Here is a 23,460-nt window from a genome sequence, read left to right as displayed (position 1 = left end):
TATGACTGGGGTTTATGATTAACCTGTTGAGTTAACCTGCAAGAGTAATTATATTAGTTAGTTAGCATCTCTGTCCTTCCAAATGTAATAATCTATTAAGATATATTCACCTGTCAGTACAATCTTAGGAACCAATTACAGTTTTGTATGCAGCATAATTGAGATTATGTGATTTTCACACTCATTATATAACCATTTATGGTTTTATCCTCAATCTGCTCTGTTTGCTATAATTATATTCTTCTTATTGTCATTCTCTTATTTCTTCAGTGACCCAGTTTCTCATTAGAGATCATTAAACTTTCATTTTTCTATTCTATCTTTAATGTTTTTTTCTCAATTGTATGTTGAAGACTTTAGCGTTTAAAAAAATGAGGCAGCACGGCCTTATAGTGTCTGCTACACTGGCAGCTGCTGCAAAGTGAGGTGGAAGGTGTGCCCTGTCTTAATGGTTAAACAAATGAGAACCATCTCTCTGTGAACTTTACCTCCAAATGTGCCATGAGTGCCCCGAAAAAAACAACAACTTTTTTTTTCTCGCTGTGAAATAACCTTCGGGTTTCTTCCCCCCTCGAACAGTAGGTGAGAGAGCCCAGCAGAGACTGAGAGAGAATAATGAACAGTGAACACGGACCAGGTAGTTCGATGAGTGCAGATGATGAATGACCATGGGGAGGGAGTACAGGACCAGAGCAGAGGCACAGCCATTTGTTACTCTGCTGTCACAAATGTATTTTTAATGAATCTGCACCTCTGACTCCTCTGCAGAGCAGGACCGTTCCTTAAGGCCAGCATGACCCCAATACTTCCTATAAAGCAGTGGTGCTGAACAAACCCGCTTTAGTTTCTCGCTGTGTAATGTAAATAACCTCCTCCTTCTGAGTGCTGAAGCCATCATTCTCGTTCCTCATTATCATCCTTACCTGATATCCTTACCTGCTGATAGCAGGTGGGAAGGTTTCACCTTGAATCGCTCCTGTGTACTAAGCTCTTTTCAGAGATGTTGTTTTTCTTGTTTTTCTTGTCAAAAAAGTCAACAATCTGAATTTTTCAAATTGAAATGATTCTGGTGATTTATGGAAGCTCCTTTGGATCCCCCCCTGCCTTTGCAGCAGTGGGATGAACATCATTATGTTCCACGTTTTTGTCAGTTTTAACATGGCATCTGCTTAAAACACACGATTAATTAAGAGGAATATACAGGAGGGGGAAGGATGTGATGTGAAAAAAGTTCACCTGCTGATTTCCTGCAGGGCAAAACGCCTTAAAACATGCTGCTCACACTGACATGCGAGGAAATCATGAGGCAAACCGAGAGGAATATTTTTCCTACAGCGTCTTGGTTAGCTGGGATATTGACGATGAGTGTGGAGTCTAAAAAAACTAGGAAGAGATCGAGGTGAAGCCAAGGCCAGTTACATTCACACACCTCTGTAACTCTAGCTTTTCCACTTTTTGCATGGAGATGTGGAAAGAAAGAAAGACAAAAGAAAAAAAGTCTCCACTTGCAGACAGGAAAAGACCGCCTCATTTTGGAGGAGACTGATGCATGATATGCTACACATGACACACATCAACATGTGACCTATACTGACACCCAGAATGACACGCACATCATTGCTTTAGCTGCGTTCCATCTGTGCTGTCACACCGGGTTCAACAATCTTCTTGGGGAAGAATCGGACCTGTGCAGTCATCCATCATCAGCCTCCAGCCTCCAGAAAAAAAAAAATGTTTTATGCAAAGAACGGATACGCCAAAAAAGCAATTCCACACACGGTAGAAAAAAAAAAAAGGACAGCGCGATAATTTACACTCTTTTAGCATACTTATCGTTTTTAACAGCCAAAGCACAGACAGAACAACAAAAGGAAATACAGGAAGATATTTTTCACTCTGTTTTCTCATTAAAGCAGTCCATGGCTCTTAAATAACACCAAAACAATTCATTATCATGTTGTTATCTTTATCCACTTTGAACAAGGAGGCCGTCTTTTGTCCGGCTCTGACAGCAGTGAGTCTTTGACCTCCATGTTTGTACATCCAGTTAGTCAGTGTCTATCCGAGGGCTCACCTTGGCGCTGTTGACAGCTCCCCCACTGCTGAGAAAATATTATGTACAGTATCTGGACGGCAGTCACATACCATCCCCGGCTTGTTATGGTTGAATTAAGGCACACTGCGGCACAAGATCAGGGAGGGGAAAACGGAGGGAGGTAGGGAGGGCAGAAATCAAATGACATGGTGTTTATGAAGGTATCTCATTGTGGTTGGACGTCTCTGTGGGAACCCTCTGTCTGCCTGTGCGATTGGTCTTGACAGAGCTGTCCCCCGAGTCGAGAATCAGCGGGCGGTTGTTCTTGTCTCTGTCTTGGTCTGTGACACAGTCCTGGTTATTACTGTCAAGACAAAATAAATGAGGTGATTCACTCAAAAATCCAACACATGAGCACATACTTACTATTTTGACTTTGGTTACATATGACACTGTATATTGATACTACTAAACCTACATTTTTTTGACAGATTGTTTTGTTTATTCATGTAACAATATCAAGTCCAAACTGATTTATACGTGTAATATATAGTCAAGTAGCAAAATAAGAAATTACTCAACTGTAAACTGTAGATCATGTAGAAAATAATTTGTTTCCTCTCCATCAGCTCTGCAAATAAAATCCACCATAAAGTGGTTTTCACTACAACTCCAGCCAAATAAAATATGAGACTGGAGACATTTTACTGAAAATTGCAACCCTTAAATCATCTTATAAAATACAATAGAGTAAAGCAGACGTTTGGTCTGTGGTGGCTCTTGAAGGAATTCTTTTGTATGGTTGAAAAGTAACATCAAGCCTTAAATACTGTATTTAAAAACTTCACTTATGAACAGTGTGTCAATACCTGTCTTGGCTGTCTTTAGCAATTGTGCTGTCTTCATAGATTTTGAGCATTGTTTCCGTGCGGTCGTCATGGTGCTCTTTAGGCTCCTGAAACCTAAAAAATACATTTTGATATATGACAAATTTCTTTAGTTATCAGAGCTATTGAAGGACAAGGCTACTGTTATTCTGTATTTTTCCGATTGCCAACAACTCTTAAATAAATAACCAAACCAACAATGTCTTAATTTATCTCTTGCAACCTGCATGGTTGTGAAATGAAGTGCCAAAAAGTTGCAGTTCCTCAAACATCCACTTGGCAGTGTCACTTTGACTGACGGGTGGGTGTCGTTACAGATGGCTTGTTTGAGCACCCAGGTGTCTTTCAGCTCCACCAACAATCTACATCTTTGCCCATTTTTAGATTAGCTGAGAGGCAGAAGACACAGTACTGCCAAGGTGGCATTGGCCAGAGCCACCACAGTCTGAGCTTCAAAGCGGCTCTTCAGAAACTTATGGGTGACATCACAGTTACAACATCCATTCTTTATACTGTCATTGCTCAGTACTTTCCAACTTCTCCATTTGGTGGCAATCAGAGCTCATTGGTTCCTCCTGAAGATGTTAAACTTAAAAAATGGTAGCTTTATTTGTACCAAAGGCTCAGCAGGAACCTGTAGCAGGGCACTGTTTTAGCAAGAATAAGTCTAAGGTGAACCTCAGTTCCTGTGTTTATGTTAACGAATGTACATGTCACCCAGTGCAACAATGGGGCTCAGTGATGTGTTTTTAATAGTTTTTGGACAACAATAAGCTCTACTACACAAAGGAATAAACTACAGAGACTCCTAAATAATTCACTGTTGGGTTTGGTCTTTTCATGGGATTTGAATTTAATAAGCCTCATTCCTGAATGTCTAACCCTCAGTTAGTTCATTCAGTGAGATGGTTGTTTAAATGGAAAGCAAGATGCAAGAAAAAACTGTTTGTTTACAGACATGTTTATCCATCCTAATACTATACACACACCACCATGCTTTATTAAGTGGTATATGTGGTAATGTCAAAGCTTTTTGGAGGCAGCAATAGTCTCCATTTCTTTCCAGTCACTGTCATCAGTTAAACAATATGGCTTGGACAATATGGTGGAATATATCCTCTGATTACAACACCTGGGCTCGAGTCTCTCTTTGACTTTGGCAATGGACAGGATGTAGGGGCTGATCTGTTTGGCGATAGTGGTTAGGTAGGAGTTCTCCTGCTTCAGCTGCATTAGGTCATGAAGCTGGGCTGGAATTAGTAAATGAAGGAAATTCAATTAGAATAAGAACATCCAAATGTAAAACATGACAGAGATAAATGTTTGAGAGATACATTAGAATTTTGTTGTCACCTTCATAGATCTCCTGTTCATTAGTGACCCTCTGAAAAGTCTCATCCCAGATCTGTAACGAGAATGTGGCAAATTGATTCCCATGAAATGCAATATTACAGGGACTGCAGTCATTCGACTCGTGGGATACCTTGACATTTCTTTTCTCTCTGTTTGGATTCCTAGAAGTCTAAATTTATGACAATAGGTGAAATCTAGCTTGTTAGTATGCAGGAAGTGGAACTGACAAACCTTTTTTTCCCTGTCAGAACTCACTGGCAGAGGTAGGTACACACTAAAGGTCAAACCATCAAGGTATCACTTGACGCACCTCTTCAAACATGACTCTCATAGTTTCCACAGTGGAGTACTGGGCGGATATCTGGCTGTCAATGTGTAGCGATCTGTCTAGTATCTCTCCCATTTTATCTGTGTTGATGATGGAGTGATGCTTGGTGAGATCTCGGTGCAGCTCCTGGACCTGGTCCTTCAGGTTCTGAATCTCTGTCTGGAAAGTCTATAAACACACATATGCAGCATATAAGATGTGAGAGCTGTAGAGGTGTTTCAATGCCTTCAAAACAGCAGAGATTCGATGGGTGTGCTGATGAGGTGAAGAGCATCTGAGCGTGAAAACCTTAACCTGTCTAGTGGGCAGGTTGAGGTGGAGTTCCCAGAGGAAATCGGGCTGCTGCCTTTTCAATGTTTTACTTTGAGGATCAGATATGGCACCTCAAGCCAGGAAGAAAAGTTGCAGTGTCAACTAACGGGGATCCAAATATAGGAGATGTGTAAATAGGAAACTAACTATGGACATTTAAGTTTAGAACTTCTTGCCAATTTATCAAAAAATCTTAGATATGATCTACACAGTTTTGGCATTTAGGTGTAATTAACCTTCTATTCTTGCACTTTTAGCCACACTCCTAGCATCCACTGCTTTGATCTTGACATATCTCTGCAACAATTAGTTGGATTGCCATGTTTGATACACACATTCATGATCCCCATGGGATGAACTGCAATAACTTTGATGATATCTACACTTTTCACTAGTTAAGCTAATTGATATTTATATAATGGTTCATGACCAAATTATTGCAAAACTCACAACACTGCCACCAGCTTTAGCTGTACTTTGTGTGCCAATTAGTATGTCAGCAGCATGCTAAAATAAAACAGTGCAAACATGCCTGCTAAACATCAGCACCTTGTCATTGAGAATGTAAGCATTTAGCTCAAAGCACCTCTGTGTCTAAGTACAGCCTCGCAGACCTGCCTGCAGACTCCTTTAAGTCTTGTTCGCATGTTGTTCTGGGTAAAAGCGTGAAGTAATTGTCAGAAATGTAAATCTCGCGGCGCTCACCCTGTAGGTGTTCTCATAATTGCGGCAGTGCTCGGTGAAAGGTGTTTCCGCCCCCTCGGCCAGGAGAACCTTGGTGCAGATGTTGCGGTGACAAGTGGGCCTTCGCCCGAACACAGAGCCCAGGGGCATCTCACTGAGAGACGGGGAGCGGCAAGACACAGAGAGGGGGGACTGGTGCCTGAGGTGAGGGGAAAAAAAATCATGACTGCCTGTTTCTCCCATTATTAACTGCTTGACATTAATCGATGTCTAGATACAGATACCACAGGGTGGTTAAAACTTAATATTAGATAAATCCATAACATTTAGTTTCCATCTCTCTGTAAAAGGTGGGTATGAAGGACTTCCTCGAAATAAAATGAACATTTACTGCCTTTGACCTATTTGTTATTTATTTCTCCAAGTTCATGTTTGTGTTTAAAATTAACTACAGGGAGCGTTTTCAGGCAAACCCAAACAAGAACTGTACAATCCCTGCTTTTTATATGTGCGTTTGTTCATCTGGTTGTTGTCCTGCTACGTTTGTGTTTCTCTTGCAAGAAAGATCTTCATCTCAAGAGAGACTACCTGATTGTATATACTGTAGGCTATATATACATAATGCTGTCACTCAAAACACTCACATCTCTTCACCGTCACCTTCACCAAGCGTGTGAAAGTATGTATGTAGAGTACACAACTAGATAAACCTACATTTATCTGGGCTCTGTGGGACCATATTCCTGGCTTCATGCCTAGCACCACATAACTGCCCTGAAGCCATTCTCCAATAACCTATGTGTGACTACATCCCTCTGACGTTGCCGTATGAATCTTGTCCTCTGAGCATCCAGCCTGTGTCCCAACACAGCCAATTAAAAGACATGTCCAGTACGAAAGCAGCAGTATCAGTCGATGGAAGAACATGGCTGTAAAACTTCACTTCTGTTCTGTGAAAATATGATAAAACTAGGACTGCGCCAGCTGGCTGTCCACCAAGTAGGGGAAGGAGCTCTCAGACAGCGACTGAAGATGTATCAGACACAACAACACATTCAGTCGCACTGCGTAACAGGCTACGCCATGTGGGCGGCGTTCTGCAACTACCATACGGTGAGGAAAAACCCATTTCCTCCTCCGTCTGTCAACTGAAGTATGGAGTGGACTCAAATTGTGGAGTCAAGCACCTTGTGTAACGACTGTCATTTTACAGTGTCACTGGCATCAACAGAGATTCACTAAAGAGTGCAAAATTCCAGCGTACACCTGTGCCATGATCCCACACTGACAATTCAGCCTGTGAAACTCATTCAGTCGCTATAAATATTCAAGACATTCAACTACAAATGCTAAATTATTGCAGGTTCACACTGTTAAGACACTTCACATACTCATGACAGTCTATACAAGACAAACAAACTACAACGACTTCAAATAAAATACATATAAATTTACCTGAGGTCTGGTAAGCTCTTACTCCTGCTATCTTTCCCAGTGTTGATGCAACAGTAGTCTAAAACATGTATCCCTCTCTCTCTGCCATACACATGTCATCCTCCCAGCTTCTGTCCTCCCATCACTGACGCCAATTAAAGACTTTGCCTGTGCTAAAGCTGTGACATCAGCGTCCTGGAACAAAGCGGCCCGAACGCTCCTGCATGCCAACTTCCAGATGAATCCTGGAGAGTTCTGTGAAATTACGATAAAAATAGTGCCAGCCAGCCGGCCACCAATCCCTGCCCACTTTGCATCTTGCACTGGCAGGGCGCTAAGCAAGTTGGAAAAGAGAGTTGTCAGTATGTTGGTATTAGTGGGTGGGCTTAAAGACCTGTGAACAGTTGGGAGACACCACTGTGGAAAAAAATATCAGTCAGGGGAGTGTGTGTACGTGGAGAGGGACGTGGCGTACAGAAAAAAGGGCAAGACTTTTTGTTCTGAGCTGTGGACTGAAAGGAATCAAAGTTAAAAGACGTTACAGCATTGTCATCCAAGTCAAAATAAAGATATCTCTATCCATTAACACTCATTCATCCATCTTTTCACGTTGTGTCAACATTATTGACGGCCTCCTTTCCAGCCCTCCCCCATGCAACAAGGTGGCTTACGTTAACATATCGGTGTACAGACCTCACAGACAGAATAACTGCCATAGTGGGACTCAGCATGGCGCCTCCTTTCCTCTCCCTGCAGTCATTGCTGTCTACCATCTGTACTTGCAAACCATTTGGGGATTTTGAGTTTGGATTCTTTGCAAGTGTGAAATTTTCTGCCCAGACTTTTTTGAGTTCTTGGAAGAATCCAAATGATGCCATGGTGATATTCAGGCGACAGAAGCACATTGGAAAATGCAACCTTAAATATTTGGCAGCAGGTGGATGATCTTACCTTGTTGCAACATTACAGAGACCGGCAACAGGAGGGCAACGCTGACCAAGCAGCAGTAAAGGTTCCAGACATCGAGCAAACTCATTTCTGTAGTCCGTGTTGATCTAATGGAGGACAGACAAAAAAATCACTCATTCATTTCAACAACGTGGACGTGTGTCTGCCATCTTATTATTATTGTTTCTATAAAAGAAAGAGAAATGCACTCATAACTGGGCCAAAAGAAATTAAAAATCTAAAATAAATAATCTAAATAAATAATAATATATAAATAGTAATAAAAAAAATATTAAATACCTGGAAATATGGATGTTTTCTTAATACAATTTTTAGTATTACTGAACTCATTGTATGTATTAGATCAAGTTATATCTTAGCATGTGTAGTTTAAGATATTCTGACCAGATCTATGACTTCTGCAGGTATAAAGTAGGTCTTTATACCTGCAGTATAAAGTAATACAGAAGCTTTCATGATGGGTTTGACCTTGGACTTGAATGATATGCACGTCATGTTTTGCCCCTCATGGTAGCATGTTCTATAGTAGTAGGTTTCCTTTCATTTATACTGAATCCTCCTATATGTGCTATTTGTGTGTCTTGTCTCTTGTTTCTTTAGAAACATTAACTTGCTCAAGAATACATTTATATCATACTGATGTGAACTGATATGTAACAAAATGAATAAAACTCTCATTAGAAGGCACTGAACTCACTTTCTCGTAAGAAAAATTGGTTCTGGGCTTAAGGGCCACAGAAGACTGGTGAAACCGTATTGGGAACAAGTGAAACAACTAATCAGTGCACTGCAGTGCATTACAGTCTGAGTGTAACCTTTCCCAGCTCTGCATGAAGCTCTGCTCATACTCACTTTGCTGCTCTGCACTGGTCTCAGTCGATGAGGGAGCTTTACAATCCTCTTCAGCCTCTCCATGAGTTGCTGCGTAAGCAAAAACATCTGGGTGTGATCCAGTGACCTGTTTCAGCTCGCTGAGATGTTATGGACAGCTTCCATTGAAAGGCCAGTTCAGTTCCACTAATACTGTAACTCTACTGTGTCTCTTGCCAAGAACACTTCTTCAGCTAAACTTTTTTGTGATGTATGAACTGTGGTTGGCTGGTTTTAGTATCACTGTTTTTTTTAGTATGTAGGCACTTCCCCCTCCCCTCCCCACTTTTTTCTTTTACCCACTTATGTTTCTGTACTTTAGCACTGTATCAACATATCCCTTTTTTGAACATTTAGCTTATGACGCTGTACTCACGTATCCCATGTCCAAAAACTCAAACTTGTTGGCTGAGCTGAGGAAGGCCGAACAGGTGACGAGATGGACCTGAAAAACATCAGAGATTAAAGGTTAGATTTCAAACAAGCTGCATGAAATATGAGACACAGACAGACTGAAATTGAGATTAAATGGGATCAAATTTATCCCACGACTACCTGCATGCTAACCACACACAGTATGATCTTCATAGCCCATTTGCAAAAGTATAGACAGTGGTGGAAAGCAAATTTTGGTTTTATAATACGTTACACTTCGACTTCACCACATTTCGGAGATGATATTGTACTTTCTACTCCACTATGTTTATCTGACAATTGGAGTTATGTTTCAGATTAAAAATATACATAAAAAACATGTAAAAATGTAAAAAGAAAAATACAATATACACATCAGGATCAAAGCTTGTGGTTCCCAACAGTTTTGGCTTGTCCTTACAAGCCTTACAAAAGCTTCAAAGGACAAGGACAAACTCTTTGTGAGGTGTCAGATGAGTTTTTGGCAGTTCCACCAGTGAATGATTTCACCTGTAAACTTCTCAAATGGTTTTATTTGAATGACGATTCACATCCTAGGTTTGGAACCACAAGACTAAATTACTAAATATATATAAAGCAGTTCAAACTAGCTTTAACTGCAAAACACTGCTTATAAAGCAGTTCAAACTAGCTTTAACTGCAAAACACTGCTTAATGTCATCAGTTACATTGCAGAATGAACAGAACTGATCATACTTTTGTTTGTTTTTTAATTATTTTTTATTTTTTTGGCCTTTTATGCCTTTTATTGATAGTACAGCTGAAGATAGACAGAAGGCAGGGGGCAGAGAGAGGGGGAATGACATGCAGGATTCGAACCGGGGCCAGCTGCAGCGAGGACTATAGCCTCTACACACGAGGCGCCGCTTAACCCACTATGCCACCGACCGCCCCCATACTTTTGTACTGTTACTAAAGTAAAGTGAGGTTTTGAATTCAGGACTTTTACTTGGGTAAAGGGTCAGAGTACTTCTTTGAAGGTATCTGAACAGAAATATATCAGTAGCTGTGGTTCTTGTTACTGATTATTAGGATTTATTATGAGGTCTTTACTTTACTCTACCTGGAGGGTTGGTAGGAGGGCAGTAAGGTGTGAGAGCTGCTCCTTTAGTGCTTTCTCTTTCTCCTCGTGTTGACTGAAAACAAACACACACACACAAACACGTAACAGTACACCTTCACATCCATGGCTGCTGAAAATGCTCAAAGGGATTCTGCTCAGGAGGCGCAACTGCAAACAACATACTCCGTATGAAGCTAATCTATCTGTCTTCTCTATCTGTAACAAACACACAGACACAGACGCAATGCCGGACACACAATGCCTGACATAAATAGCCTTTAACACCGTTCCGGGAACCCAGCCACTGGATGGCTTCCAGGCAATGGAGAGAGAGAGAGAGAGAGAGAGAGAGAGAGAGAGAGGGAGAGAGAGAGAGAGATGGAGGACAGTGGGCACAAAAAAAATCTCATTAAAGATCCCCGCAGAGTGCAACCCAATACACTTACTCACATACACAAAATTGTTCTCATTCAATCACGCATACGTACTCATGGAGCGCACTCTGAAAAGGAAAAGAGCTTAGAAATGGTTCATTCTGATTCTGGCATTTGGAGCTCTTGCTGTTTTGAAAATTAGAGTTTGTGGTGGAAGTAGAGACAGAGACAAAATACAAATTTTCTGTGTCTGTGTCGGTTAAAATATAATATAAATAAGTCATTAATCTTGTGTAAAATGTAATTAATATGCAATAATTTGATCTTAGATTAATTAGTTGGAAACCATGGATGGCATTAAATCAAAAATTAATGATTGCTGTGGGGATGTAGTTATTTTAGTGGCTTGTGTTGAGTTTGGGTGGCTGTCATTATCCTGTTTTCGCAAAGTAATTTCTTATTTTTGTATCATTTTACAATCTTGTTTCTGCACAAGCAAGCAACTACAAAGTAACATCGTGGCAGGCAGCGACAAAGGAATTAAAAAAAAGTTATGATCCTATTGTCAGGATAGTAAGCCGTGTTAAAAACAGCTTAACACGACTTTAATGTGTGCTGCAACAGACTAAAGCTGCTCATTTTTCAGTAGGCCGTGCTGAAGGCGCACTGGTTTTATTCAAATCTACAAATAGCATCCAGCTTTCATTACAGCAGTTCCTCTGGTTGATATTATGTACTTGAGAAAGTACTATGTCATTTAGATATTGTGTATTTGTATACAGATACTTTTCAGTTGACTTCATTTTCATTGACTGGATCCAGGCACAAACTGCAACGACCAACTTGAAATCTGTAATCCTTGTGAAGTGGTTTGAACTCGAGTGCCATGCTTTGTTGAAATGAAAATCACCCAAGAAAATGTGTTTGGTGAGAAGAGAGATTATTCCAGTGCAAACAGGGTGCTGCTATTCATCACCCCGAGTACAATGCAGCATGATAAAATGGAAAAAAAATGAAATCAAGTGACCCGGTGACAGTGGGATAATAGCATTCAATTTAGTAAATATTGTGACATGAGCTTTGTGGCAACAAAAGAGCATTTTCATATAATAACTGTAAATCATATAGATTTATTTTTACCTCTGAGCTGCTTTCAGCAGAATCTTCTTCCTCTCTGCTAGTTTTTCCTGTCGGATGAGAACAGAGAAAACACCCCCTTTTTAATCCTTGCACTGCTGTGAAAATGGCCTTGAGCTCTCTAATACCTAATGAATTTTCAAGATTGTGGGGGGGAGAAAGCTGGCGTAAATTCCACAGTGCTCTCTTGGATTGTCCATTAAGCAAAGAAAACACACTCTTTTCTCACAATTAGGTTAACAGAGACATCCAGTGGGCAAACTGTGCAAATGTTAACTGAGTGACTGAAGACAGAAAGCGTTTGATACTTCAATTCACAGAGTACTTTGAAGAGGATGATGTATTTCAGAAAGTTAGTCCACTTTTTTTTGTAACTGATACATACCTTACTCTTTATAAGCATACCTGTTGTAGTAAATCTAATCAAATCCTTTATAAATATATAAAGGGTAGTCAGATGAAAGTCCTGAAGGTATTTACAGCTGCTTCACTAGCTGTTTGAAATGAATTCCTGTCATGGTTTATGAGTAATGCCTGCCTGCCGACTCCACAAACTAAAAATGTATTCAAACGGACAATAGACCCTTTTCACAGCAGAAAATCTGACATGAAATAGTGGGTGAACACAGGTGATACTAATTAAGGCTCAGTTCCATTCGGGTCAAACAGAGTCAGGGTGCTGCTGTGGCTCGCTGGAAAGTCTCTGCTGCAGTAAATGGAATGGAACCTTAATTGCTTTCATTGGTAACACCTACGGTGACCCTTATACTGTTTCATGTCAAAATGGCTGCTGTGAAAATGGTCTATATTTTGAGCCCAGCTAAATCATCCAGACAAAGTGTCATCAAGCCATCGAGCATGATAGAACTCCAGGAAAAGAAGAGGACATGAATACCATAGAGTGACTCTGACGCCAACAGGTCTAAATAAGGTTCGATAAAGTTTGTTGGTAGCTGTCCATAGACTTGATGATAAGATACATGTGTGTGACTGGATTTATCAGAGAAATATGATGCATATTTTCTGTGGAAATGCTTCTTTTCCCTTTTTTAATTAAACTATTTTGGGTATGTCTAATATGTGATGCATCGTCGCTTTACTCCAACTCTTTAGGTTTCATGTACTTTTGACCAAGTTTTCATTGTACTTTACATTACTTGAGTTGTTTTGAGTCGTCATCATCGTCTTACCTTCAGTAATGGCTATTCAACACAGATAAACTACCAAATGTATTGTTGTACATTTAGTGTTGGCATATGATATGGCAATAACAAAAGACCTTTTACACAGCAGCCATTTTGACACGAAATAGTAGTTTAAACAAAAGTGTTTTCATGGGTGTTCAGTTTCATTTATTGCAGCAGAACCTTTCCGGTGAACCAACATGCACCACAGCAGCACCCTGACTCTGTTTGACCTGAATGGACTGAACCTTCATTAGTATCATTGGTTAAACCTGTTTACCTACAATTTCATGTCAAAATGGCTACTGTGAAAAAGATCTATTAAATAATATAAACTTACATTTAGCTGATGTTGCAATGGTGCAACTGGGCTCTAAATATTTTGGGAACCTGTTTTTCTTTGGGCACTTTGCAGTCTACTCAGTGATTAGACCAGGGGTCGGGAACCTTTTTGGCTGAGAGAGCCATGAAAGCCACATATTTTAAAATGTATTTCCGTCAGAGCCATATGATATTTTTTTTAACAGTGAATACAAATAAATGCATTTTTAAGTAAGACCAACAATTTTAGAGTATAATAAGTCTCTGAATTTATTCTTTTTAATAACTTTGTTATACTGAAGCTAACCAATAATAAATAAAATACTTCTTAACATTAATGCTGCACTTCTGGTGCTGCATGGTCAAGATCATGCACCGATCCCCATAGCAACCGTTGTGTTTCGGATGTAGACTCGCATGTGCACTCACATACTTCTGAGTGAACAACCAGCTCATAAGCAGTTTCTTTTCCGAGCTGTTCTGTATCGTTAAAATTGAACAAAATAACACGAAACACAACTGATTACTCTCCTGCTGATTTTGGACATTTTGCAATGAACGTAAAGACACTGAACGTGGGGGCTGCGTCCAGCATGGACTAAAACACAGCACGGACAGTTCAGAAACAATGAGTTAAAAGGAAGACTGCATGCTGCTAGCGGATCTATTTTCTGACTCAGAGTGCAGCAGTGACTGGTTCTGAATCAGGGCTTTATAGCAGACAGCCGCTCTCCCATCTTCCTGGTACTGCGCACCGCCACTTAGTGGTAGTTTAGTGGTACACAGTACCAGTCATCAAAGGAGCCACATCTGGCTCGCGAGCCATAGGTTGACCCCTGGATTAGACAGAGTATGTTTTAAATTGTGATTTATCAGCTCACAGTATGTTTATCTGATATTCTGTGATCCACTTCCAATAGTGCTAATCCTGAACTCTATTTTAAAGTTTTATGAACAGCTTTTGAGCACACCTGTTCATTCCAGCTTGTTAGTCACTATGCACCTGAGACAAACAGGAACCTGTTTCTATTTAGAATCTGTGCAGGTCACAGATTCTCATTTCTTTTACCAATAACTGGTGATTTAAAAAAAAAAAAATTCTTATTTAACTGTTGCTCAGAGGGATCTTTATCTCTTTCTGCCCTTTCAGTTGTCAGCATGATTCAACCTTTGTATAAAACATTCCTTTTTTTTGCAGACTCTTCATACAAAATAACATTGATTAGTAAAGAGGACTATCTACAACCTAAAAGCATGAAAGACCAAAAATATCAAGTAGTCTTCATCTGAATACAGAATCGAACCTTTGTGGCAGACGATTGCACACTTAAAGGAATGTATGCTTTCAAGTCAGCGTGCGGGAGTTGAATAAAAAACAACAGTTGAGAAAATATCGGGGGGTCAGGATCATTATATAACCTGCAAGCTGTTGAACAGAGTACAGATTGCACTCTCTTCTTCCTCCACATTCAGACACACTTCTCCTATCATCGCCCTCAGCAGAACGATCGCCTCTCTCGCCGAAGTCTGCAGCTCCTTCACCACCTACACATGGAGGAGGATGAGGTTCACTGTCAATGAAAGGTCATGTAGGCGACTGCACTGCCACACATTTGTCATCATAGCCTTAATGAGAACTTGAAGCTGAAAAAGAGGAAGCATACTCGAGACTATTTTGTTTATTAAACATATTAATTAAAGCTCAATTAAGGTTTAAGGCAGACCACTCAGGGCTTATGTACTCATGTTCATATTGGTTCTCTCATATCACATAAACAACCATATGAAACTAACATATGCAGTGAAATTATAGGGAAACAATTAAAACATTTTATTTGGCCTGAGTTGATTCAGCAAAGCTCAAAATATTCCTAAAAAGTAGTTCTCGTTTATAAGTTTATATATTCATATTGCAGCATGATGAGCTACTCACATTCACCACATTTCACAATATCATCACCAGCGCTGCATGCTTAAATTATTCATGAAGCCAAATGTGTAGATGAACAGACTCTCTCACCAGCACAGCCTGGTCCAGCATCTCACAGCCCTGCATGTAGGCTGTTTCGATATCAATACAGTGAGTTCGGCACTCCCTGTGGTAAACAAAGAAAAAAATAATGCTTATTTAATGCATAAAAACAAGAGAAGAGACAGAAACTTTCAATAGTCATAAATGCTGTGTAGTGGAGTCACTCACACTTGCATGTCTCTGAAGCATTTGATGCAAAGCATAGATTTGTTCTCTGTTGAGAACAGGATGTACGGCTCCTCGTGGAGAGCTGTGGAGACAGAGACGCCTTTTATTTCAGTCCATAGGAGCGTGACAGTTAAAAACAAATTCAGAACGTCCCAGAATACAAAAACAGGTTGGCTGATAAACATTCACCAGCAAGTGTTTGTGCCTTCAGTTTCTTTAGTCATTTAAGCAAAGCACAGGAGAGACTACACCTCTCATGAGCAACCTGTTTCTAGACGTAATAAAGCCTTGTTGGCCTGTAATTCTTCTGGAGTAAATTACAGGTGGCACTCACAGCACTTCCTGTGTTTGGCTTTAGTGCGTTTGGCCAGTGACACAATCTCATGGTGGGAAAACATTCTGGCCTTGTGAGTCAACTCCCTGCAAGCGCCGCACAGTGGCTGGCTACAAGTGTTACAGTAGTACATCACCTCTGTGTCCTGTATGAAAAAAAAAAGAATAAAAAATTTAATTAAAAGGCAAAGTGGAGAGACAATTTTGTCATTTTAAGTTAATATTTGATTAAAAAAAACACATGTCTTGGAGTTAATATGTGTGTTATTTTAAAATCCCTCAGTGATGGTATCATGAATGCATTCATGTTCATCTGGATTATCTCTTTTCTTTAGCAACACAGCAATACAGACCATAAAGCAATACACTTCTTTTCTGTCAAGTTGTACCTTTTTGTTACTCTCCTGGTCACAGTTGGCACACTGAACCGTTTCGTCAGCATCCCCATTGCTGTCGACCAGAAACTTCAGCAGACGGTCCTCAGGTGGGAGGGCGCTATTCCCTTTTATTATGGACGAGTAACTGTGACAAACAGACATTCAGACAGCCTGCGTGATTTGTTCTGATAAAATAATGTTATTCAGTATCAAATTATACTGGTAGGTGTTTGATTTGATAAAAAATGAGAATGAAAGAGAAGAAGAACAGTGATTAGTTGTTGCATTGCTGTGTCCTTCTCTACTCATAAATGTGGTTTCCTTCTTTTTAATGCACTTGGATGTTTGGCCTTCGCTGTGCAGAATGTATTGTACTGTACTGTATGTGCAGGGTTCAACACAAGTAGGCTATTTTCCACCTTCATATGGCGAAGGGAAAACATTTCTCTATGCCCAGTTTAAGGCGTGTACATACAAGCAGGATTTTAGGACATCATGACTAATTTGGAAGCCAATTGTGCTTCAATATGCAACTTGTTTAATGTGAAAACTTGAAACCTTCAGTTCAACGTAAGCAGCAGAATTTTTAAAAATGTATTTCTAATAGTTAAAGTAAATTCAGTAATCACACAAATTATTATTTAAGTCTGAATATTTGGATGATATGTATTTCATTAAGAAAGTTAAAATCAAAAATAATATCCAACACAATACACACCTCCTAAAACAATATACAAAATAAATATTTACAGTTCAGGAGAAAAGAAACATGAGGAAACAGATCTCAAGTTTGAGATCTTCTACATATAAACGACATTTTCACAAAGTTGCTGAGTAACCCTCCAACACTGAGATGAGTTTAAAACAAAGAAATGGAAAATAGAAAGAAGTAACAATACCAATCAAAACTTCAGAGAACTAAAATATTAGGGCCATTACAACCACCTCTAGTATAACACCATCTGTCTACCTATACAGGAGCTCTCCACAACTGGACACATTTAAAAGATCTCACAACTAAAGACTTTCAGAATAGATGTGTCTTTCTTAGTCGTCCCTCGGGCCAGATATTTATACACAAAGGTGACAGAGCCTTTGCAGTCAGGAATAGGCAATGTGGAATGACCTGCCCAACATAATCAGGGCTGAAAACTGGTCTTTTAAATATATATTTTTTTAATAGATAGATAGATAGATAGATAGATAGATAGATAGATAGATAGATAGATAGATAGATAGATAGATAGATAGATTTTATTTATCCCAAGCTGGGAAATTATAGTGCAGCAGCAGCATTACACAAAGTGACAAGTGACAACAAAGAATAAAAATATACTATAAAGCAAAATATACATAATAAAATATCAAAAAAGCAATAGTAAATACGATAAAATAAAATATATTGACAGAAATAATAAAACAGAAATAATAGAGAAAATTAACATTGCCTCTATAGTGCAGTGCAAGATATGAATATTTCCAACAGCCCCATATAGTTATAAAAAAAATAGTATTTTTAAAAACTTGTGTTTGTCTGCAGCAGAAACAGAAAGTTTGGTGCAGTGTCGCAGAGAACCTGAAGGGGGCAGCAGCAACGTCCAGGACACCGACCGCCTCCGTAGAAGAAAAGCATGCGGAAGACGCTAGACCAACGTGTCTGTGCGCAGGTGAGGATCTCCGGGCTGACGTCTAGAAACTTCCAGAGGGAGAGGTGAGGTGTCTGTAAACAGTCTGTCCACAGAGGGAGAGGTACACAACGCTGAAAATGTCCGTCATCTCCGAGCAAAGTGTGCGAGGCGGGAGCGTGTTCAAGGAGCTCAGCGTCGAGGACGAAGACTGGGAGCCCACAGAGATCGAGAGCCTGTGTATGAACTGCTACCAGAACGGCACGACACGCTTACTGCTCACCAAGATACCTTTCTTCAAAGAGATCATCGTCAGCTCGTTCAGCTGCGCCCACTGCAGCTGGTCAAACACCGAAATCCAGTCCGCGGGCCGGATCCAGGACCAGGGCATTAGTTACACACTCAAAGTCAAGTCAAAACAAGACCTGAACCGGGAGGTTGTCAAAGCAGACAGTGCAACCACCAGGATCCCCGAGCTGGATTTCGAAATCCCTGCCTTCACACAGAAAGGTGCGCTATCCACCATTGAGGGTCTTTTGGATCGAGCAGTTGCAGGTTTGGAGCAAGATCAACCTGTCAGGCGTGCTGCTGACCCCGGGGTGGCTGACAAGATCGATGAATTCATCGAGAAGCTGAAGAAGTTAAAAGAGGTTCAGGATGAATTCACAGTGGTGATCGAGGATCCGTCCGGCAACAGTTTTGTGGAGAATCCGGTCGCCCCTCAAAGAGATGAGGCGCTCATTGTGACCCGGTTCAAGCGGACGGTCCAGCAGGATATACAGCTGGGACTAAAGGCTGAGGATGACTTGGATGAAGACAAAGAAGAACCGGCTGAGAACAACCTGGAGGCCATGAGGAATGAGGTTTTGGTCTTTAACACCAACTGCCCAGAGTGCAACGCGCCAGCCTCAACCAACATGAAGCTCGTCCAGATCCCTCACTTCAAGGAAGTCATCATCATGGCCACCAACTGCGACAGCTGTGGCCACCGGACCAACGAGGTGAAATCAGGCGGAGCCACAGAGGACCTGGGCACCAAAATCACCCTCCACGTCACAGACTCTTCAGACATGACCCGAGACGTGCTCAAATCAGAGACCTGCTCCGTCGCCATCCCGGAGCTGGAGTTTGAGCTGGGGATGGCAGCCGTCGGTGGAAAGTTCACCACCTTGGAGGGGCTGCTGAAAGACATCAAGGACTTGATCGTCTCCAAAAACCCCTTCATCTGCGGAGACAGTGTCACTACGGAGCGGGTTGAGAAGCTGAAAGCGTTTGGGGACAAGATAGAGAAGATCATGGCTGGAGAAATGAATGTACACATTATCCTGGACGACCCGGCGGGGAACAGCTATTTGCAGAATGTGTACGCTCCGGAGTCAGATCCTGAAATGACTACTGAGAAGTACACCCGCTCATTTGAGCAGAACGAAGACCTCGGCCTGAATGACATGAAGACCGAGGGGTATCACGAGGAAAAATGAACTGCCAGCACAAGTTTAAAGGACTAATGAGTCGATAATGTCTTGTCAAAAACCCAGTGTATTAATATCGCTCGATATTTTCTCATATTTTCAGTTTAAGAACTGGGTTTATAATGAATAAGAAGAATTCTAAGTTGTCTAAATGTATATTAAATATAAACTAAACAACACATGAGTAACTTCATTTGTTCAAATGGTTGCTGCTCCTCTTTATTTATTGCATTCTTGTGACATCCCAGAAGATGGCGCTCTGTTGTTTTTGATTAAGAGGCTTCTTTTCTCTCAGAGGACCACACACTGTGTGTGACAGATTAATCTTTTTATACACCTGAAAGCATGACATCATCTCAATAAAGTGCTATCTAAATTGATACTTTAGCTCCGCTCTTTGATTTGGCAGATGTTTAAAGACGGAACGTAAGGTTTGCTTTTGTGTTTCGGATACTAATTTCTGCGCTAATCTGCCTAATTAGTCTGACGAACAGCCAGAATTTCTTCTCATTTAAGTCTTATTGATTGGGATTCTTTTTAAAGTCTGTGTGCTTTTTACAGATTTACATGACAGTTTCTACAAGATCATCTCAGTATAATTACATATTTGAGCTGCGACTAATGATTATTTCCTTTTATCAGTTAATCATTTTTGTCGTCAGAAAATAGTGAAAGAACTTCCCAGAGCCTGAGGTGAGATCTTCAAATTCATAACAGCAGAATGTTTCTGCTTTAAAAAACAGCCTGCATGACTAAAACTATTCATTTTCTCTCAGATTAGGTGTGTATTAAACAAAAGCTTAAAATGTCTGATACTGAAGAGCCAGTTCTTGTTAACTCAAATTCTCCTGCACAATCTCAGGTAGAAAAAGACACTGGCAGACGCAGTGGCCACTTTCTTTCATTAACCACATTTGCACATTTGGCCTGTTTGATTTAAACATGAAGCCGTTTGCCTCATTTCGATTCAGTTGCCGTGACACAAATGTTCCTCTCGCCCTGTCTGCGGTGCATGTTTTATCTGGTTTTCATAGCAACGGGGATCTATTGTGTTCTACTAATAGCAGAGTAGTGAATTCCTAGATTACATGGTTCTTGAGTGAGCAGCTGTTAGTAGGCTGCTGATGCTGCTGCCACTGCTGCTGATGGAAATAGTAGCTGCCAGACAGCGGGCCCCTGTAGCCTAAGCCCAGACGAGCAGAGCACAGTGGCTCTGTGCCCACAGGGTTATTTCCATAGAAAACCAATGATTGCACCCCCCCACCTCATTTCTTAGTACTTAGTGCCATGAATAAAATCACTGTTGTTGGTATTACTCTGATTTATACAGCTGACTTGTATCTACCTCAGCACAGGTTGATATCAAACGGCTCTAAGGCAGATAAATGTGAAAGTCGCCTGAGGTTCAGCCAGCTTAATTCTTTATTTAATTCACAACAATTAGCTCATACAATATATAATTTGTGCGATTATCAATTCAAACATGCACAGCCTCAGCAGAAACTATTTTAAGAAGAGGTGGATAGAGTTGTGACTGAGCAGAAGCCAGGAGCTGCTCTTGAGGGATGATTTGGGTTTTTTTAGAGCGGTGTTAAGTGTGACTAACATAAATATTTCATATGTACCCACACTGCAAACCAATTTCCCTTTGAGTTATTAAAGTTAATTTATCATACAATTAAACGATATCTAAGGCCTTAACTAGTAAGTAAGTAACTCATCATCATGTTTGATTCTTTTTATCCACATTTTGGGTGTTGAATATACTGATAATGATGCTAATCGTGATATTTAAAAATTCATTTTTGATAACTTGGTAATAACACATGTATGATAAGATTGTGTAAATAATCCAGCACCTCTTAAGTTATTTCTGCTTCTTTCTGTCCCTGCTTTGTGGTTCACACTCCAACAGAGAGAGAATAGTGGTGTAGTGAAAAGTAGTCCACACACAGGAAAAACATCTGGGTCAAGTTGTATCTGATGCAGAAGAAAAGACTCCTGGTATGATCGTCCTGCAGTAGAGTTCCTTTTCTATGCAGTACATCCCTGTGTGTGTGCCTTGATGGGGGCGAAGTTAATACTGCAGACCTGAAGGTGACTGTAAACCACGTGTCATTCCTTAATAGGGGATGAAATGGATTGGTATCATGTGACTGCTTTTGATTGCCCTAAGCTGCTGGCACCAGTACCAAATACCAGTATGCTTTGTTTGCTGTGTGACTGGTCTTAGAAGCACTCACCAGTCCCCGCTGAGCATTGCGGCCAAGGACTAAATCAGAAACTGGGATGACCCTGCAGCTGCTCCAGCCACTCAGCACTGCATTAGGCCAGCAATGGGTCACTGAACAAGCAACCTCAAACCAAAACAGAGAGACTTGATGCTCTCTGAAACCAATGGGATTCCCCAAATGTCCCTCAAATCTCCTGCATGAACCAAACCAATCTACTAATCGTCTTATGTGGAACGAATCCCTTTGAGCAATGCTGCCCAAAACTGGGGCCTGTGGGAAAAATTAGGCTTTTTGCATAAAACATTTGACCCTCTATGGGGATTGAACAGGCAAAATGATATTCTTCTCTAGGAAATTAAACAGTTTAATCATGTTTGAGATGACCTGCTCATTACACAGCATCACCACGTTTTATGATGATACAACCTGCCAAGTTGAGTGACACCAAAACAGTCCTTGACCTTTGGCCTCCATACTTTAGGTTGTTTGGGGATTTATGGCTTAGTACCACATGTGTGATATCCAGGGTCAGACAATCTTACACAGACACTGAAACACTGTGTTCACCATCAGTTTCTAGTTCAGAAGCTTCTTATTTTTTTAGCATTTTTTGTGGATTTTTGGAGAAAACGAATATAATGTTTATGTTGACGTGAAATTTCAGACTTCTGTTGTATATGCAGATTAAATAGGTCCTGATCAACATCACAGTGCAATGTCTTACCCACAGAGGGGGCAGCTGAGACGGCTGTCATTGGTCCGGCCGCGTAGACAGCGGGCACAGAAGATGTGATAGCAGTCCAACAAACATGGGGTCTGATACTGCTCATGGCACAGGTGACACACCAGGGGGTGGACATTACTACAATCCACATTACAAAGATTGTCCAAGTTGGTGAAGATTCCTCCTGCCATCTGCAAACAGAGTATGTAAATAAACACGAATAACGCTTGATTGACAAATTAAAAAACAAAACAAACCCACATCATCACATCACAAAACAGAAAAGCTTTAGTTTGTGTTATGGTTTGATTTTTTTCAGTTATTATATGAGAAGCTAAGCTGAGAGAGAGTTAGTTATTAAAAAAAATAAACAAGAGGAACTTTTTTTCTCTCTCTCTTACCTTATCGGATGTGTGATGAGTGCTCGGGCTTCAGTGACAACAAACAATCCAAAGACAGCAAACCAATAATATCAGAGACATTGTCAGCACCAACATTATATCCAGCTAACAAATCCAACTGTAAATGCAGCAGGTTAGTCTGCAGAAAGCACAGAGAGCCACTGTCTTACCTCTCAGTGGTGCTATCAGCTACCCCCGGCAAGAATGACAGCAATGCAGAAACTCTTCGATAGTAGGCCGAAGGGGTCCCACCGCCAGGCAGCTGACAGCAAACACCTCGTGCCAGCCCCCCTCCAAGTGTTGCCAAAGTGCAAAAGGGACATTTAATATTGCTGTCCTATTTCTAATGTCACACTGTTGGACTCTACCGGCAGGGTAAATTGAGGTTGAGGGGAGGAAATTGCAGCACTGCAAATAATTTAATCTGAGGTATTATTAAGAAAGATATTAAGAATTTTGAGAACTGTTTTGGAAATGTAAATTTAGGTTTGTACTGTTCCGTTGCATAAAACCAATTACATCTTTATATAATATAAGAGGCATATAGAGGCATCAGCCATTTTAAATTAAGAGCAAAAAAGTGAAATTTTTTACTATAGTTAAAAACTGTAATGAGTGAATCTGTTTGTCACATTTAATAAAACGACAGGTCCATTATTTTCTATTAATTTGCAACCAATTCCTTTAGAAATTTACTTAAATACTAAT

The 23,460-nt window shown here is 40.5% G+C and overlaps 2 protein-coding genes across 3 annotated transcripts; one reads left to right on the top strand and one right to left on the bottom strand.

Moving 5' to 3' along the window:
* Nucleotides 1-377: 377 nt before the first annotated feature.
* Nucleotides 378-23,207, bottom strand: rnf207a (ring finger protein 207a). 2 transcript variants are annotated; one of them, XM_027279470.1, is made up of 20 exons: nt 22,923-23,207; nt 22,753-22,780; nt 22,352-22,542; nt 16,309-16,441; nt 15,921-16,065; nt 15,587-15,668; nt 15,407-15,482; nt 14,806-14,931; nt 11,885-11,931; nt 10,371-10,443; nt 9,249-9,317; nt 8,855-8,923; nt 7,985-8,088; nt 5,621-5,798; nt 4,586-4,771; nt 4,276-4,327; nt 4,055-4,172; nt 2,905-2,997; nt 2,618-2,666; nt 2,281-2,399 (listed from the first exon to the last, which is right to left on the bottom strand). In XM_027279470.1, exons 3-20 carry the CDS (start codon nt 22,540-22,542, stop codon nt 2,397-2,399), a joined length of 1,794 nt encoding a protein of 597 aa, XP_027135271.1. In that variant the 5' UTR covers nt 22,753-22,780; nt 22,923-23,207; the 3' UTR covers nt 2,281-2,396. The 2 variants fall into 2 exon arrangements, with proteins under 2 accessions (XP_027135270.1, XP_027135271.1); XM_027279469.1 differs by lacking the exon at nt 2,618-2,666 and having other exon boundaries at nt 378-2,399; nt 22,923-23,198.
* zpr1 (ZPR1 zinc finger) lies at nt 17,897-19,773 on the top strand. The gene has a single exon (XM_010729529.3). The coding sequence runs from the start codon at nt 18,062-18,064 to the stop codon at nt 19,400-19,402; it is 1,341 nt and encodes a 446-aa protein (XP_010727831.3). The 5' UTR covers nt 17,897-18,061; the 3' UTR covers nt 19,403-19,773.
* Nucleotides 23,208-23,460: the final 253 nt, after the last annotated feature.

This window comes from Larimichthys crocea, chromosome VI (genome assembly GCF_000972845.2).
Source record: "Larimichthys crocea isolate SSNF chromosome VI, L_crocea_2.0, whole genome shotgun sequence".
NCBI classification, from domain to species: domain Eukaryota; kingdom Metazoa; phylum Chordata; class Actinopteri; family Sciaenidae; genus Larimichthys; species Larimichthys crocea.
The sequence above is the reverse complement of the archived record's forward strand: the minus strand, read 5'-3'. Positions and strand labels throughout refer to the sequence as shown.

Coding starts and splice junctions, on each gene's coding strand:
- zpr1 (XM_010729529.3), top strand. CDS start 18,062: ATGTCCGTCATCTCCGAGCAAAGTGTGCGAGGCGGGAGCGTGTTCAAG.
- rnf207a (XM_027279469.1), bottom strand. CDS start 22,542: ATGGCAGGAGGAATCTTCACCAACTTGGACAATCTTTGTAATGTGGAT. Junction 16,066..16,308: donor ACCAGGAGAGTAACAAAAAG/GTACAACTTGAC, acceptor TTTTTCATACAG/GACACAGAGGTGATGTACTA. Junction 5,799..7,984: donor CTCTGTAATGTTGCAACAAG/GTAAGATCATCC, acceptor CCCTCACCTCAG/GCACCAGTCCCCCCTCTCTG.